Genomic DNA, 18,249 nt, shown 5'->3' with positions numbered 1-18,249 from the left:
GACACAACATTGGAAAAAACATCTAAAAGATAAAGACACTGTTAATAATTTAGGCAATACTAAAGTATAGATAATAAATATGGACAATTAAATGTTATTTCATAAATTCGAATTTCTTATAATTAAAAGCCAATGCCAATTCTCAGAAGATTCTTCAAAGTCCCCATGTATTCGCTTTGTAATCAATTACGTTTTGTGTGTATTTGTTCCTTTTGTATTACACCACAAATTGATTTAGTCAATATTCTGGTGCACGAATTGACGTAATCCTGTGATATCTTAAACTGATAATTAAAAATTATACCAGTTCACAGGGACAGCACAGCAATAAAACAATAACCATGGAAAAGTACAGCTAGAACAGACAGAGACATGCTGATTACTGAAGAGCCAAATGTCCATAAACCCTGCTCCTCACATGCTGATATCACGACACAGCTCTCAGCATTACCCCGAAAGACAGAATAGACAATTTATTATCTCCAAACAGCATTTTGAAGAGCTAAATGAAAACACACGATTGGATTTCCACTTATGTGCAAAGATTGAATCCTTTTGTCCTGCGGAACACTGCAGCAGAGCGCTGATGAGGAGATATGTGTGCAACAGATGGGAGATGTGCCTTGATGACACAACACGCTGCCTAACAACCCTAAATGTCTCTAAGTGCAGAACATTCAACTCGTTCGATAAGAGAACGCAATCAGACTTAAATTAACATATAGATGACCATAAAACCCTGAAAGCTATCAAGAAAGGGGAAAACTGTGAATTTGCAGTTCATCATGAAGACCTGTGGGTAGAAGCAGCTCAAAAGGGGAGATGACTAAGTCTCACAAGTTATTCCAGCTAATCAATCAAATTAGAGTAACGCGTGTGTGAGGTCACACATGCAGGGGAAAGGACTGGGCTTCCTCTTGTCCATTTTATTTATGGCTCTGTTGTGTCGCCTCTGGGTGACATGAACAGCAGGGGATTCTGAGCTACATTGAGCTCACCCTATTGTCAGACACGTCCCTTACACAACGCAGCCACCTCCAATGCCCCATTGCCTATCAACCCTTGGATGCCCCGGAGAAGCCTGTCTTCACATTTAGCCTCGCTGCTACACTGACCATCCTCTGGCCCAGTTTTTAATAACTCTTCAGTTTTGTCTGCTTTCTGTGACACTCTCCTGCATCTGCCACCCTCTTTCTGAATCACGCTGCTTTTCCTCCTCCGTCCATAAAAGCCAGAACAAACCTGCGAGGGGAAGTGAGGTTTGTCATTCTGATTCATGATTGTCATTCTGTCCTTGAGCTCAAGTCCATTCTAATGCTTTAATAGACACAAGGCTTTGAACTGTAATGTGAAAAGTCTAATAAAAAGTTGCACAGACAGGGGTTTCGTGGCCTCTGCCAACACAGCAGAGGCGAGGAACAACAGCCTCCTGCCTTCGTAATTTGTTTCTTTATATATGTGATCTGCACATATACGTGGAGGTCAAAATGTTGCTTTATTCGCAACAGGCATTTCATGAATATTATTTATGGTTGCTGTTGATTCATGCACTTACATAAAATGTCCTTAAAAAGATTTAGCTAAAGTGTCTTGGGGATAATCAAGATATTTTTGGGCAAATGTGAGACGAGCCTTTGTGTTCTTTTTGGTCAGCAGTGGCTTTTGCCTTGGAACTTTCCCATGGATGTTGTTTTTGCCAAGTCTCTATCTTATTGTTGAATCATGAACACCATAGGACCTCCTGGATGAGTCGTTGTTGTGCTCTTGGAGTAATTTTGGTAGGCCGGTCACTCCTGGGAAGGTTCATCACTGTTCCAAGTTTTTTCTATCTACTGACCCTGGTTTGCTGAAGTCCTAAATCCTTAGAAATTGCTTTATAACCCTTTTCAGATTGATAGATATCAACTATTTTATTTCTTATCTGTTCTTGAACTGCTTTAGATCATGGCCTGATGTGTTGCCCAATAACCATGCTTCACTTTATCAGACAGGTTGTATTTAAGTGATTTTCTTGATTCAACAGGTCTGGCAGTAATCAGGCCGGGTCGTGGCTATTGAAATTTAACCCCGCTTTCTAAAATAATGTGATTAATCACAATTCTTTCATGATTTAATGGAAAAATTAAAGCATTAATATAGGGATACGAGGGATCTTACACCGGGACAGTGTTTTCATGATTAATGCACAAAAAAAAAGGAAGGGGGCGAAGACCTTTTCACAGCACTGTACACACACACACACAAACACACGCACACATATATATATAAAAAAAATGGCCGTGACGCATTCCCTCTCTGGACCTGTGAGGACACCACTGTGTTAACACGGGAAATGAATGAGAGCCATGCTTGGCATTTAACAGCAGTTGGCACGGCAGCATTAACTTCAGGTGTGCCTCATCATATGCCTGTTAGTTATCACGTCTGCCTCCCTTACACCCGCTCTAGTCAGGAGCCTGGCTGCAGGGAGCCAGCCAATCAATGAAACACGAGTGGCAAAGATGCAAGGGGATGTTTCTTACATATAGCTCGTGGCGTCATCTGCATCAAGAGTTTTTCAAACTTTTTAATTGAAGGACCCCTACTTATGATAACTATGATGATGAAAAATCTGGGGCCCTATATAAAAAAACAGTAATAATAATGTTTAGATAACACTTTAGTTTAGGGTGCAATTTCCACTATTAACTAGTTATTAGCATGCATATTACCAGTGTATTGGCTGTACAGTATATTAGTTCTTATAAAGCACATATTCATGCTTTATTTGCATGGCCATATTTTAGATCCCTTAACCCTGCCTCATACATTACTTACAATTAATAAGCAGCTAATTATGAGTTCATTGAGGCAAAGTTACCTAGTGTATAGTGAATATTGGGCCTTAAAATAAAGTGTGACCTAGTTTATATATATATATATATATATATATATATATATATATATATTTCTAGTTTATATATAAATATATAATATTGAAAATATAATGGTATAAATTCATTTTGAGAGGGATATTTTAAAAGCAGCAATATTAAATAAAAATTTTAATTACTGGATTATATATTTATGCTTTTTCCCCAAAATTAAATTATTGGCATAAATGATGTCATTTGTACTGACGTAAATCTATACACAAAAATGCAATGGTTTTTTGTTTCTACTGTTGACATATTGTCAATACAATAATAATCACAACTGATCTCATTATTTCTGACCAGTCTTTAGAAAACAGAATATCATTTTTTATGAAAGTGTTAAAATAATCAATATTAAACATATTTCATTGTATCTTTGTACCAGAATGTAAACGTTAAGTGAAAACACTAACGGTCTAAATACACTAACAATAAAATACATTGTAAAAATTTAAATCCTTTACCATACCTGTACAGTATGTCATACACATTACACTAGAACATAAAATTGAATTATTTTAGCATATGTATATTTGAAATGGAATAGATTTCTCCCCAGTGTAATATACTTTTCAGGAGTAAATCTAACCATCATTTTTCATATTTGCTCAATAGTGACTGCTTGTGATCAGTCACCCTTCCAGTCTCCATTTAATGCTATGGATCTTTTAAGCTGTGTTTGTCTTGGTCAGTAGAGAGCCACTGCCAATACCCTGCTGTTCCTGAGCATAGCTGAGACCAGTAATCTGACTTGTCAGTCACTGTTCCATCATGTGTCAAATCTCATTTACTTCCCTTTCTATGCACAAAAAAACACAACATCATGAACATAATTTCTCAAGAAAACCCCTGGAATTTATCCAAAACCCACCAAACAATAAGACCAGAACTTTCGAAAAATCGTAAACAACCCTGAGAAAAAGATGTTTCCACAGTATGTGCAGCAAAGTGAATAAACTCTGATTTCTAGCGTAAACATCGCTCGCTGTGAGCCGTTACTAAGTATTAAAACAAACAACTCATACAAAAAGTGTGAGAAGCTCATGACATTAGCAAGTAAGATAAGATGATTTCCAAACACCAGCTGCCACAAATAAAGTAACCGCTCCATTTCACATTAAGCAAAAAATGCTGTTCTATCTCATAGGAAATCAATAGAGACATGAACATCAGGACTGATTTTGATTGCACCGATTCCTGATTTCTCATGTGCATCCTTTAGTAAATATATACTTTAGATGACAAACTAAGATAATTGCAGTAAATTTTCCTTGGCAGCAATGCATAGCTTCCTCTCACATTTTGAGTGCGCTAAATGATATCAAATACTGTCATGAATTTACCACTATGGCATCCTCTTCCTGTCGTCATCCTCTCAGCGGCAGGGACCCTCTAACCTAGCATGCACCAAATAAACAGTCCTATGGTGTTCTCATTGATACTCCCAGGATGTGGCTCTGTGATTAAGGGAAAGAAGAATTCATTAATAATGGAAGAATGCAATTAATTACTTTTTCTTCCCCTACTGCTGTCAGATGTGTCTCCCATCCATCCCCATAACCTTAATCTGACCCACTGTGTGATCCATGCAGAGCAGGAAGAGACATATATGGGTTGGGACTTATTACTAAAACATCTTAATGCTAATCCGCTAACCTTTGGGAAATCCAGCCATTTGGAACTCCGACCTGCACTTTTTTTGTAGATGACATGTCCCCGCAAGTCATAGCTCGGTCTGCATAGAACAGCGGCAGTGACTGTCTCCTGTGGATCAACATGTTCAGCGATGAAGTCCAAACATATGCGTCAAAAACATTATGAAACAGACATGGTTTGCATAGTAGAGGTACAGCATATTTGCCAACATTCCTTGCAGTGAAAAATAATTGGCATGCGTGTAGAGTACTGGCTCTATTGTTTGTCGGAATGCTTTATAAGCCTTATGTGTGCACAAACAGAAATTGCCGTCACAGGTTTTAACAAACGCATAATTTACAAATTTGGATTGTAAACATTATCAGTCATATTTACAACATTATTCCCAATATATTTATGCCTGCTGTCTCCGTAGGGCTCCCAATCAACAGCTGCTCTTGACTATCATTTATAACATGCCCTCTATTTGCAAAGTAATTTACTTCCAGATATTTATCCTCCCCTATCAGCACTAGAAAAATATTATGCATTTCCATTTCTCATTTGAAACAGAATGTAAAGTGGCAGAGAGCAAGGGTCTTTGGACATTTTTAAAGATACAAAATTATTAATTCAGTCTTTAATGTCATAACCATTTGCGCTAACATTCTTAGGCCAGTAATTTAGCACTACACTTTTGGAAAAACTGTTACGTACAACAACAAAAAAAAAACTGTTTTTTAAATATTTTGAAATCGCTTTTATCTGAATGAGGAACGCAACAAGCCATTCATCTCAAGGAGACAACAGAAAAAGGTTTAGCAATACTAAGTTTTAAATATAGTGCATAAAAATACAAGCTAGAATTCAGTGAAGTGCTTATGGAAGAGATAAGTTACATTTTTCAGTAACATAGAAAACATGTTCTACTTGTGTAAATCGCCTTAACCTAAGGAAAATATGTAGCAACTGCCCTAAAGTGAAAATTACATTTACTAAAATGTGTTTGAAATGCATTAAATTAATGCTAATTATACTGCAAATACATTTATATATTTATATAAATACTCAGCGAATTGTACTATTGGTATACAAAACTGCTGCACTTAAAATGTGATAAATTGGAACAACACATTTTGTAATTAATGCACTTTATGTTTTTTAAAAATGTATTTTCACTAAAAACTCTAAAACTGTATCTGGCTTAATTCTGTTAAAAATGGAGTTGACTGAATAAAAAATGTTTTGCATTGTGTACTCCAAGTAGTACTCCAACTAAAGCTTTATTATATTTTTATATCAGTAAGTCTTGAGTGATAGGTCAGTAAATATGTTAACAGATTTAATCTATACTTAGTATGAAATAAATGCATTTTAAGTATAATAATTTTTAATAGGGTGGAATTAGAGTAACAGTAAGAGAAATCAACTGTAGTTAAAACATTAAATGTAAACTTTACTTTCTTAAGTTTAAAATGTGTTATATGAATAAAATTATGTAATTGCTATACAACAAAATGGAATATAAAAGACATTTTGAGTCAATTTAGAGTTAAATGGTGCACATCCTTGATAAACACATTCTTCACACTCAACAGGACAGCATTAAAGTTTTTATATAGATAACGTCAGAGAGAATGATGATAAAAATAATCAAGTCAACAACAATGAAAAAAAAATGAATGATGCTGACGATTGTGTCTGAGTCTCACAGGCTTTATTATGTTGATGTGAAAGTGGGTTAGTACTGCTTGGGCTGTTGCTATCAAAGACTTCTGTTAATGAACTGATCAAATCTGTTCTTTAACAGAAATTTCAAAGCACAGCTGCCCTTTGCATGCTGCACACTGAGTGTGGGCAGCAACTAATGGATGTTCCTACTAATCAACTCTGCATGTCGCCAGGCCAGTTAGATGCCCCCTCAAGATGTCCATAGAGTCTGCGAGACACCGTTCTCATCATCCACCGCTCCATCTGTGTAATTGCTTCCTTGAGAGATTACATTCCCGCCAGTGACCGCACCAATTAGGCAGTCAGGAGGAAAATACGACAATAAGGCCCTACTTAGCAGAGAAAAGTAGCATTCGAATAGATATCAGCATAATCTTAATGAGTCAACAAACATTACATGTAGACATGCTCTCACGCAAATGTTCTAAGTTTGACCCATAGATGCGGAGACCCGGATTCTTTCAAACCTGGTACTCTGTAACCTTGAAAAATCTGTCAAAGTTACAGATATGGGATTAAAGTTGCAAGACTGCAAATCTGAGTAATTGATGACAAGGGTTTAACAAAAGAGGCTATGGTTCGTGTCCTTTTAAGGAATGCCTGACGCCTCTGATGTAGACCATTGCTGATGCAGACTACAAACCCTTAAACCACACCTACACTGCGACATCTGATTGGACTTACGCACATGTTGCTATCATTTAACAATCAGGCAAGAGTGAATCCCTGTCTCTGTGTCTCTTGTCTGAACTGAAATCCATCACAAAAGGATTTAACTCCTCGACCACAAACTGTACCTCAGCTGTTTCCACATAGCAGTATCCTCAGCTCAGGTGAGTCCAATACTTGAAAAATGTAAATCAAATTACAATTTTACAGTATCGTTTTAGTTTTTTAGGGGGTTTTTTCTCCATTTATTTATTTTAAACAATTTTTTTCATCCTGGTGGTTCAGTTCAGTTCAGTAATTTATACTGAATTTATATAAATGAATATTGCATTATTTTAGAGAGGAAACTTTGTGTTAACTTATGGATAAAATGTAACAGTGAAGTAAACAAACGGTTGCTTTGAAATGTTGTCAACTGTTTTATTATTTGACATATTTTCTCCTCAGACCTGTCAGTAAAGATGTATCGTGGGCTAGTGTTACTGTTCTTGGTTTTGGTGCTGGAAACCCGATGGAGTGAGTCGAGCTGTCAGCAGTCAGAGTCTCAAAGAGCAGTTTCAGGCGTAAGTGACAGATTATTATCTTCTAAAAGGCATAAATATATAGGTTTGCATAAACTCTTTAATAAAAACTTAATTTCATGCACAGGAGAGTCCGAGTTTTCGGCGGTCGGCTCATAACTTGCTGAAGAGGTATAATGACATAGATTATGACAGTTTTGTCGGTCTAATGGGGCGCAGGAACGCCGGTGAGTGAACAGATATATTTGCTGTTGTGGTAATTTTGTATCGGATTTACATCATTTTCCTACTGAAACGTGTTTTTGTTTTGTTTTTTCAGACACAGAAGATATACCACCTCAGCGTAAAAGTAAGCCATTTGGGTACTTTTTGTGCTTTCAGATATCCCCTGTTTAAAAATGATCTAAGAAAAGTTCATATGTTTTCTTTTAGGGGAAATGCACGATATCTTTGTTGGACTCATGGGGCGACGGAACGCTGACCCTGGTAAACACATTTTCTCTTCATTCTGTGATGTTTGTGAAAGAAATAACGTTACCTTTAGATGACCGTTATCTTGATATAATTTTACCCTTACATAAAATATTTCTGTGTGTTTACACGCTGTATTTACGAAACGTTTGAATATATATATAAAAGTTGTTTGAGTTGTCCTCGCGTGGTGCACGAAATAAACAAACCTAAAGCACGAACAGTAGTTCGATTTACGAACAATTATGGTTCTTATGGTTCGGTTCTTTTTAGGGAATCAAAAACATGCAGCTTGACCAATGCAGTTTGATTCACACAACCGAATGACTCTTAAGAGCCGGTTCTTTTTAGTGAATCAAAATATACACTAGAAGCAGTGTCAATTGGTTTACAAACAAATGGCTCTTATGAGTATGTTATTTTAACTAATATTGATCAATAAGACACACGATTTTCCGATTTAAATCTGATGAATCATTTAATGAATGAACTCACCGAATCTTAAAGCGGTGACTGAATCGAAATATGCAAATTGTATTGCTTTCAAGTCAAGTCCGTCTCGAAATAAAGCATACAGTATGTGCAAATAAGTTTCGTGAAACTTAAACCAGTGTCTGAACGGTTGTTCATACGAGACAATAAGTAGTAGCCTAACGTACACAATAGCAACGATTCTGTCTTAATTGAACAGTGTGGGCTGAAAAACATGTGGCAAACTTAACAAATATCAACGCAAACATTGTCAGAAGATTGTTCAGTCTATCATGCATCTCAGACGTACTGTATTTGTGTTGTCAGAAACTGGGCGTCCATGGAGGAAAGAGTATCCAGAAACAGGCTCAAGCGGAGGCATCTTCTTCAACAAATGCAAACTGAGGTGAGCAGTTCAGTAGTAAAGCGGCTCTGCCATCTACAGGCGTTCTGAAGCTATTACAACACAGCATTTGTTCCTAAAGCATGTCTGTCTATTGTTACAAAATTTCTGGCTTTCTTGTAAATATATTTATTTATATAAGTATTTATTATAATTACTTATTATTATTATTATTATTATTTATTTTATTTTTTAAATAATTTGTTGCAGGTTTCGTCGTGGGTTATAGGCGAATGAATTGTTTCCCATCCAGTGAATTGTCTATCCCACCCTGTCGGGACAGCTTCTTTTCAAGATATTTCTTTGGAGCAACAACAAAAAGTCATCATTTATTTTACAGAAGTAATAGAGCAAGAGAAAATATTTATATAAGATTAATCAAATAAACATGATTTCCTATGGTGTGATTGGTTTTATTCTATTGCAAATTATACATTAACCTAGATTAAATGTCTCCACATTTACATATCCACTTACATCCCCTGCATTTCAATATATTTATTAAAAGTAATTTTTGCTGTCTATTGTATAAAACATGATTTTTGTAAATAAAAATATCTATCTGATCTCAAAATGGTTTATTAGTCAAATGTTTAAAACAACATAAAATAGTGACCCCCACAAAATACTGTACATAGTAATAATTTGCTACATTTGCCAAAACACAGAAGCTTCATGACCAACTGCATATATAATTATGTACATCCAACTTCTATTCATTTTAACTTGATATCAACTTAATCATACTAGAAGAAACATGATGTCCCTAATACAAATGACTAATGCTTTAAGTTTGACTTTTGAGTGTTAGTGCTTTGGATATCAGTTTAACATTGTTAAAGCACAGTATGTCTTTAAGGAAACAGTTTAGTAATGTAACAATAACAGACAAAAAAATAAGGCCATCTGCACTCTCAAAGTAAAAATAAATAAATAAATAAATATTAAAGAAACCACAAAGAATCATCAGCTTTTCATTTGGTTTCATTGTTGAAATACAAAGCTGTTGAAGCCCTTCATGTACTTTAGCCAATGTGAATCAGACACTTTTACTGTACTCTGACTAGAAGGCAGCAAAATAATTTATTCAAATAGCAGGTACCATATTAACAATCCGTTGAATAGCAAACACTTATTTGATGTGATTTACAGTTGATTTATAACTGGCGCAACTAGGGGTGTAACGATACGCGTATTCGTATTGAACCGTTCGGTACGACGCTTTCGGTTCGGTACGCGGTACGCATTATGTATACCGAACGGTTCGTTGGAGTAATTAATTATATTTGAAAAAAAAAAAAGAGAGAGAAAGAAATATAATGATATGCGTTCAACAAGGTAGCCCAATAACCCAAACAACGTAACAGGCCCCTGACACTCCCGAAGAAGAAAAAAACACCATCTTATATGTTTATGTTAGGCTACTCAGCAGGCGCTCGCTCACTCAGTACACGCTGAAGGCTCGTTGCAAAATAGCCAATGCGTTTAACAGACTAGAAATGAGAATATCCTCCAATAACCAACAGGTCTGGTGTTTGGGTGCACTTTGGATTCCCTTTAAGCTATAATGGTGATGGCAAGAGAGTGGTGGATAAAAAAACAACGGTATGTCGCATCTGCAACATGACAGGGTACACCAGCGGGATTAAAAAAAAAAAAAAAAAAAAAAAAACAGCGGGAATATCTGGGATATATGTGTCAGTACTATCTGGGAAAAGACGAAAAAAAAGAGAAACATGCACGCAGCTAACTATCCCTGCAGCATTTAGACACTATAGCTTACAGGGAATCCAACCCAAACACCAGACCTGTTGGTTATTTTAGGATCTTATATTTCTGGTCTGTTAAATGCATTCGACATTTTGCAACGAGCCTTCAGCGCGTGCTGAGTGAGCGAGCGCCTTAGGGGCCGTTCACATATCGTGCCTAAAAACGCATGGAAAACGCTAAGCGCGTCTTTCTCCTGAGGCGTCTGTCTTTGCTAAGCAACAATGACGTGCTCTCTCCATGAGACGCGGAAATTTCAGCGAAGGATAAATGGATTTGCAGCTCTAAAAATCGCTTGCAGTAGCTCTGCTACTGAATTTATTTCAAAATTGCAATCCATATACAACTATGATCAGCTGTTCCTTCATCTTGGCTGAGCTCTCAACGTTGTTACGGGAAAGGATGAAGCTGATTGGTTGGTTCTTGTCACATGACCCGCGGTGCGCTTGCGGCATTCTGAAAAGTTGAGATGTTTTTACATTTTGCTGTATCTAAAACGTATCGAACCGAACCGAACCGAACCGTGACATCAGTGTATCGTATCGAACCGAACCGTGAATTTTGTGAACCGTTACACCCCTAGGCGCAACCAGTCAAGTTACTTGATCAACAGCAATAATGACCAAATTTGTTCTGTGTTAAAGTTTGAACTTCTGTAACCACTTGACCACTCCATTTGCACAGTACACAGTCTGGATAATTCAAAATGCTACACAAGTTCACAGTTCACATCTGTCATGCGTTCATTTTGGATTTACAAAAGAAGAGGCAATCATATTCACAATCATGCAGTGCTTCTGTCGGTTATGTTTCTCCCCTGGTCAGCGTTTGTGACTTTGTGACTTGTTGTTCCAGTAGTCTTCACTTTCTCAGCTCTGGGATTCTTGGTGTATGTTGGAAGTGATTTTTCTTTAACGCGCTCCTCTAATCTCAGAGCTTCTGTGGTGGGTTTCCCAGTGTGTGACGCTAAAGACAGTACAGCAGGCCCTGGAGGCTGGTAGCGGTGTTGGTAGCCATAAGGCCTGAGACGGTAAGTGTAGTACTCAAGAGTGTACATTAGCACAGGGTCTACATAGTGGAAAGACACAGCTAGGTCAGAGCAGCACTGTGGGCCCTGTAGGAAAAGACAAATATAAGATTCTGGTCTGTTATATTTACATATGATTGCAGATTAAAAGAAATATTCTGGGTTCATTACAAGTTAAGGTCAATCAAAACACTTGTTTCAAAATGATGATTACCATTAAAATTAATTTTGAAATATCTGTGCTTGCTTTCTTTCTTTTTTTAAAATATGGGTTATATCATGGCACTTTCAACTGAAGTAAATGTGGCCAATCTGTAAACCTTAAAATCCATCCATAGGACAAATATGTGATAGTTCGTTCATCAGGATAAATGTGTGTTAGTATGATTTTAGTGTGGAAAAAATCACTTGCTAATATAGTTATAATAAAATTTACAGTGTAATTACTAATGACCAAAAAGAGAACTTCACAGCAAAAAAAGACTAGTTTTAACAGAAGACTAAATTAAGTGCTTTACAACATAATAAGCTTTGTATTACTCAATTTTAAATTTTAATTTTCTTCTATTGTCTGTAACATTGATTTTTGTTTTTTTTTAAAGGAAAATTTAAGACATTTTTGTCATTAATTTTCTTAAATTGAGCTTAATTGTATGTGTAAAAAGGAATCTTGCAGAAAGAATACCAATTCTGTTCTTAATTATATTTGTTATATATACTTTATAAACACTGAAACAGCATGTCTATTCATTTCATTGCCACTCTGATGACCACAACAAGACAAAATTGTGTTTATTTTTTGGGTTTTGTAATGCTAGACATTAGTGGTCTATTCACGAATCACATCATTACATACATGAAAGAGAAATTATTGACAAAAGCTGTCTCCATCAAACCTATCCATTGTTGGTTTCGCTTGCAATCACCTGAAGGAGATTCTAGTTCAGTGTGGCATTTAAAAATGAGACGGCTAAAATTATGAGAGATAATTTAGTTCTCAAAGTATATTTCTCAAAGAAGGTTGTTGATTTTTATTCATACCTATAATTCTATCCTGAATGGAAAATTACTTTTGACACTTTAATTGTTTTCTCCTCTCAGACATAAATAGTAGTCAAGTTCTTAAAACTTTTCAAAAAACTTGTTTAACTTCTATCATTACTAAAGTAATAACTAATGTGCTTCCAATGTGTCGGAGACAAAATCTGTGGAATTTAGAGAAATGTCATGAAGACCATGAAGGACATAAAATATCTTAAGAAACAGGACAATGAGTGCATATTTTATCCTACACTTCCATCCAAAATTTGTGATTAATATTTTAAGTCATCAAGGACACATTAAATTGCTAAAATTCGACAGTTAAAACATTTATAATATTACTTCTATTTTAAATAAATGCTGTTCAGCAAAGAATCCAGAAAAAATTTCAGCCTTGGGGATCAAAAATAAATAAATAAAAATAATCATAATAATAAAAGCGCCTGACTTACTTCTACAATTGGGTAGAAGCAGTAGTTCCAGTACCAAAAGGTTTTAGAGAACTTTCCTGTAAGATGGTGCTCAGGAATGAAAGGATGGAAGGTTTCGCGGTGCAGTGTGTCCCTGGAGTCCCCTGCTACCACCCCCATTTTCTCCAGACACTGACCCATCGCTAGATCCTCCACTGAGGTGGTATGAGTGCACACTTTAGTGCTAAAACCCTCCACAAACCTCCTTAGGGCCTCTTTGCTGAGCACATAACCTGCACCACCGCTCATGTAGCCCTGCTTGGCATACGGCTTGAATCTCTTTCCAAAGTATATAGGCTGCTCTGCTGTGTAGTTCGACAAGATCCAGCGCAAGTTGTCCACAACGACGAACGTGTCATCGTCAGTTTTGAGGAACCAGTCTGCCTCATCGCCATGGTTCTTCAGAGCATAATGGAAGGCACGAATAGTCTTCCAGTACAGCTGGTCACGGCCTTCTCCTGTGCCGAGACCCACTGTGGGGAAGCTGTGGTCTTCCTCAGAGCTCATGAACAGCACTACGTTACAGTGACGACTCCACGTTGCCTTCACATGCCGAGCCTTTGACTGTAGATTACTAGGCCCTGTCATCACCCAGCACAGGATTCGCACTTTCTTAAACAGCTCATCTGCGATGTGACCATCCTCTCCTGTGTTTTTTTAAAACAAGTTCTATAAGTTCTATTCAGTTTAATACAATCGTAACATATTACTTTAACCTATGTACACTAACCTATTAGTAGGCAATATATATATATATATATATATATATATATATATATATATATATATATATATATATATATATATATATATATATATATATATATATATATGTATATATATATATATATATATATATATATATATATATATATATATATGTATGTATATATATATATATATGTATGTATATATATATATATATATATATATATATATATATATATATATATATATATGTAGTATACAAAAAACCTAGTTAACAACACATGTGCAGAGTTTTTTTAATATATATATATATATATATATATATATATATATATATATATATATATATATACAAATATATTTATACACAAGACTTATTACAAAAAAAGAGTCAGATTATTGACCCACTGACTTATCCTAACACTCGTTTTAACTCTGTAACAACCCTGTTATCTGACACTTTCACTCACGTAATAAATTATTCATGACTGACTGCAAATACAATGGCATGATTTACTAAAAACATTTGTTTTTGCCTATTGCTGCCGATACGCTGCTAAAATTACTTTTACATATCACTGTTATATTCCATTAAAAACTAAATGAAGTGAGTAGAAAGTGAAAGCTTTGCACCATATATTATGTTCCAGTGCTTTATATCATGTTACACTCATTAATGTATGCAACATAAATTATACACTACTGAGCACCTGGCTGGTGAGGATGTTTGAGGTTGATTAGGACAGATCCTTCCACTCTCCAGGTAAGGTTGGGGGTGTTTTGTTCTGGTCCCAGTGGAGCAGGGTTGCTCTTGCCATCACGCTTCCAGCTGTAGCTCTTCTCAAACCACACCTGTCTCAAAAAGATGTACATGGAGCAGCTGCCCACCAGGAAGCCCAGGAAGAAAGCACATCTTGAATTCCCTGCTTTCATGGTGACAGTTCAGGGATCCCGCCAACACTGGTCACTGTGAGGCTAGAAAAATGTTGTATACATTAATTTGAGGCGATTCATTTTCAGCGATTCTTTTAAAAGTGTGGATACAAACGTCCTGCATTATAAATGTATTCCTTGGCCATATAACAGATAAACTTGCAAATAAATGTAAATTCTGTTTCCCTCTAGAACAGGGATTTTCAAACTTTTTTTTTTCAGTTGAACTTGAGATTTTAAGTTAATAGCCTATTAAACAAATTTGGATGTTTATGGCTTTCTGGTGTCAGTTAATGTATATATTTTACAAAATTATTTATTTATGTTTTTTTTCTTATTTAATTATTAGATTTTTCCTTTAAAAACATACATACTTCTTATATTAGGGTCAGACAATTTATTAATTATAACCTTATATAACTGAATAGACAAAACTTAAACCATCTATTCTTTTCAAGATCATTTTGATATACCAATCCCATTTTCTATTTAGGATTAAGCTGCTGCCAGGTTAAATCTGAGGAACAGATTAAAAGCTGGTTACCTTGCATGACTGATAAATCTTGGTTCTTACCCTAATTTCCAAGAATTAGCCACCTGCTCTCCCACACCTCCAGTCATATTTCTGCTGTATAAAACTGTCAATTTTATGAAGTTGACAAGTAACATTTAGGTTGACTGCAGAGTCAATACGTGCTGTGATAGATTAAACACTTCTACAAATATCCTAAACAGCTCTCAGTTATTACTGTTAGGCCTAAACATTTCATTTATCGAAAGTGTTCGAATCTAATGTTTGCTCTCAGGAAATCCAGCAGAGACTCAACAAATCCCATTTAACCCCAGAATAATAGACAGAATACGGCACAAAATTTTAAGTTACGGCACATCTTTTAATGAATGGATAAGATAAATAGCCTGCAGAAATACTGGGTTATATGGTCTAGAAATAAAATAAATAAATAAAATAAATGAATAAATAAAATACCCATAGCCTAATGCACGCACTCGTTGAGACATAAGAGGCGCATCAGAGATCGAGGAAAAAGGCCCGTCCTTACCTTGCATTCTTTAACTCCCCTCTGCAAACCTCTCATGGTCCCAAGGAACGCTGTGGACTCCGGTCAGTTTCATTCCTTCAGTCTTTATTCCTCTAAATATCCGCGAGCTTACGTGAAAGGAGCGCGTGCGTTTGAGTGTGCGTTGTGACGTCTACACCTAAACAAACGTTGAGGGTTGCATTCCTTAGTTAAAGGACATGGTGTAGCATACGCCAGTCTTCCGAATTATTTTCGGAAAGGAAAAGGCCTATTGTGTGTGCCATTAACAGACAACAGATCCTCTGTCATCAGTGTGTGTCAGCAGCATCACACACGGATCGCCGTGTCGAGGTGTTTGATTGGAGGAATGGCCGGTTTGTTGTCATGGGAGTCCCCGCCCACTGGGGGCTTTCACTTATTTCAAGGATGGCAAATTTGATATTACAGTCTATGATTATAATATATAATCATAGACTGTTGTTTCCGTTTAGTACAATTAATATTGTCCTAAAACGGAATAACACAAAAGTGCCTGATAACCTTTAGATAGTACAGACAAAATGGTGATAAAGACACAACACAACTGCAAATTAAAGTATTCTCAAATTATATATTTTACACAGTCATATGCAGATTTGTATTCATTTCTTACTTTTAAAGCTAGTAATGCCAATAGAATAAAATAATAGCATAGATATTATAATGTATTTCTAGTCTTCAGAAAGCAACATCAAACAGCAATGTATATTTAGTTAATATTACTTTATATTTATTGTATGTTATTTTTACACTTTTAATATGAAAATTTCTAAGGGAAAGATATTACTGTTCTATTTTAACTTCATGTGTGAGTGAACTCTAGCATCATATATGGCAAGCCGTTATAACATTTAATCTAAACTCTAAACTGCACTAGTATCTAATTTAACATTACTAGTACTTATTTTTTACAAACTACACTGTTAGAAATGTCTGTAAATTTAACAGTATTTAACTGTAAAATGAACTGTATTTTACTGTAGGACAGTTATACAGCATATTACTGTATTTTAAAGTAACATTTTGGGGAATACCCTCTTGGCGACACTAAATTACAGTATTTTTAATTTACTGTAAATTTAAATACAGTAAAGAAAAAATGAGCGCGAAACCTGACCAATCACAGATCAAGTTTTATATCCCACTTGGAGAAAGAAGAAAACAAGACACACAGATGCGAAAAGAACCAGTCAGATGCAAAGGTGGGTACAAATATTACTTCTTTTACTTTAAATATATTATATCTTTGGTTTAACTAAAACAAAAATATAAATAAAAAAACGCTGCCACTGTATGGCGCGCAGTCACCTCACATTTATGCGGTGAAGAGAGCTAGAGAGAGTTGTGGTGACACTGTGCAAACATTCATATTTCTTTCCTTTCTTTCCCTTTTCTGAACGTTTCACCGTCAAAATATGGACATTAACGGGTCTCTGCCTTGGGTTTGACCACTCCAGGAGCTGGTGAGTGTTCATGTGAACTGTTAGCCGAACAACAAAGCTTTCGTGGATTTAGCTTAAAGTCAGTCGGATTTTTTCCCGCTATTATCGCTTGCTGTTAACTGATTACCCCATTTAAATGCACGTCATGCTTGTAGTGCTAAAGTAAAACCCGCAATGTTCGTGTCGTGTGCAAACACTGGCGTCTCTGTGGAGACATTATACGCCTTTATTAATCATGCCAAAGGGCATAAAAACACGGCGAACTTAAGGTTTTCGTGTGCAGGTCCTGAATGCTCATACACTTTCCAAAGCCTCTCCGCCCCTCAGTCTCACATTTAACGTTACCGCAAACACATAAAGTTAAGGAAACTAAACAACCAAGAGAAAAATATGTCTACTTCAAATGTAACATTTGTTCTGTACATCAGCATCGGGAGAATAACATAATCTCGTTCGCGAAAATGCGCCGCAAATGGCACAGAACACAATGGAAATGTTTTCAGGGGACCCCAGTAAGTGACGAACCCGACTGTGTACTTCCAATGCGCGATCAACGGCTGTCCGAATTCACTCACAGCTTCAAGTGAACCGTATTAGTGGACTAATGTAGAAATGAGTGAATGAGTGTTAAGGGGGCGATTTCGGATTTAGCCAACGTAATTTCCTCATTATTTTAACCTGGGATGTTCTCCTGACAAAGCAGCATGCTGTCTATCAGCTTAATAGCTGTACTTAGGACATAAATATCTTATTATTGCTGTTAACATAACTGTTGCAAATAAATACATTTTATACAAAAAAGTTTTCGTAATATGCTTTATTTATCTGTGTGTGTCTCAACTTTAAAATTAGCTGTTTCATCTTTGGACCCTACATTACCTTACATTTCTTACCTATGAAACTTATTTAAACATAACATAATTTTTTTTTTTACAATGTTACTAATGTATAGATTAATATCTCACC

At 35.9% G+C, this 18,249-nt stretch overlaps 2 protein-coding genes and 1 long non-coding RNA gene across 3 annotated transcripts in view; 1 reads left to right on the top strand and 2 right to left on the bottom strand.

The window, feature by feature from the left end:
• LOC113070561 (uncharacterized) overlaps positions 1-8,802 on the bottom strand; it is a 33,478-nt gene extending 24,676 nt beyond the window's left edge. Inside the window, exons 1-3 of the long non-coding RNA XR_003279939.1 lie at positions 8,724-8,802; positions 4,572-4,679; positions 4,259-4,372 (exon numbers count right to left, since the gene is read on the bottom strand). This is a non-coding gene — a long non-coding RNA (uncharacterized LOC113070561). The remainder of the gene's footprint in view (positions 1-4,258; positions 4,373-4,571; positions 4,680-8,723) is intronic.
• Positions 6,951-9,218, top strand: tac3a (tachykinin precursor 3a). The gene is made up of 7 exons (XM_026243960.1): positions 6,951-7,114; positions 7,398-7,513; positions 7,599-7,698; positions 7,791-7,820; positions 7,904-7,957; positions 8,741-8,819; positions 9,027-9,218. Exons 2-7 carry the CDS (start codon positions 7,412-7,414, stop codon positions 9,043-9,045), a joined length of 384 nt encoding a protein of 127 aa, XP_026099745.1. The 5' UTR covers positions 6,951-7,114; positions 7,398-7,411; the 3' UTR covers positions 9,046-9,218.
• Positions 9,219-11,073: 1,855 nt separating this feature from the next.
• Positions 11,074-16,147, bottom strand: c1galt1la (core 1 synthase, glycoprotein-N-acetylgalactosamine 3-beta-galactosyltransferase 1, like a). Its single transcript, XM_026243956.1, has 4 exons — positions 15,824-16,147; positions 14,540-14,804; positions 13,104-13,768; positions 11,074-11,697 (listed from the first exon to the last, which is right to left on the bottom strand). Exons 2-4 carry the CDS (start codon positions 14,760-14,762, stop codon positions 11,368-11,370), a joined length of 1,218 nt encoding a protein of 405 aa, XP_026099741.1. The 5' UTR covers positions 14,763-14,804; positions 15,824-16,147; the 3' UTR covers positions 11,074-11,367.
• Between the last annotated feature and the right edge of the window lie 2,102 nt (positions 16,148-18,249).

This window comes from Carassius auratus, unplaced genomic scaffold (genome assembly GCF_003368295.1).
Source record: "Carassius auratus strain Wakin unplaced genomic scaffold, ASM336829v1 scaf_tig00004557, whole genome shotgun sequence".
NCBI lineage: Eukaryota > Metazoa > Chordata > Actinopteri > Cypriniformes > Cyprinidae > Carassius > Carassius auratus.
This window is presented reverse-complemented; position numbering and strand designations above follow the sequence as displayed.

Coding starts and splice junctions, on each gene's coding strand:
- c1galt1la (XM_026243956.1), bottom strand. CDS start 14,762: ATGAAAGCAGGGAATTCAAGATGTGCTTTCTTCCTGGGCTTCCTGGTG. Junction 13,769..14,539: donor CAAACATCCTCACCAGCCAG/GTGCTCAGTAGT, acceptor AAAAAAACACAG/GAGAGGATGGTCACATCGCA. Junction 11,698..13,103: donor GCTTCTACCCAATTGTAGAA/GTAAGTCAGGCG, acceptor CTTTTCCTACAG/GGCCCACAGTGCTGCTCTGA.
- tac3a (XM_026243960.1), top strand. CDS start 7,412: ATGTATCGTGGGCTAGTGTTACTGTTCTTGGTTTTGGTGCTGGAAACC. Junction 7,514..7,598: donor CTCAAAGAGCAGTTTCAGGC/GTAAGTGACAGA, acceptor TTTCATGCACAG/GAGAGTCCGAGTTTTCGGCG. Junction 7,699..7,790: donor AATGGGGCGCAGGAACGCCG/GTGAGTGAACAG, acceptor TTGTTTTTTCAG/ACACAGAAGATATACCACCT.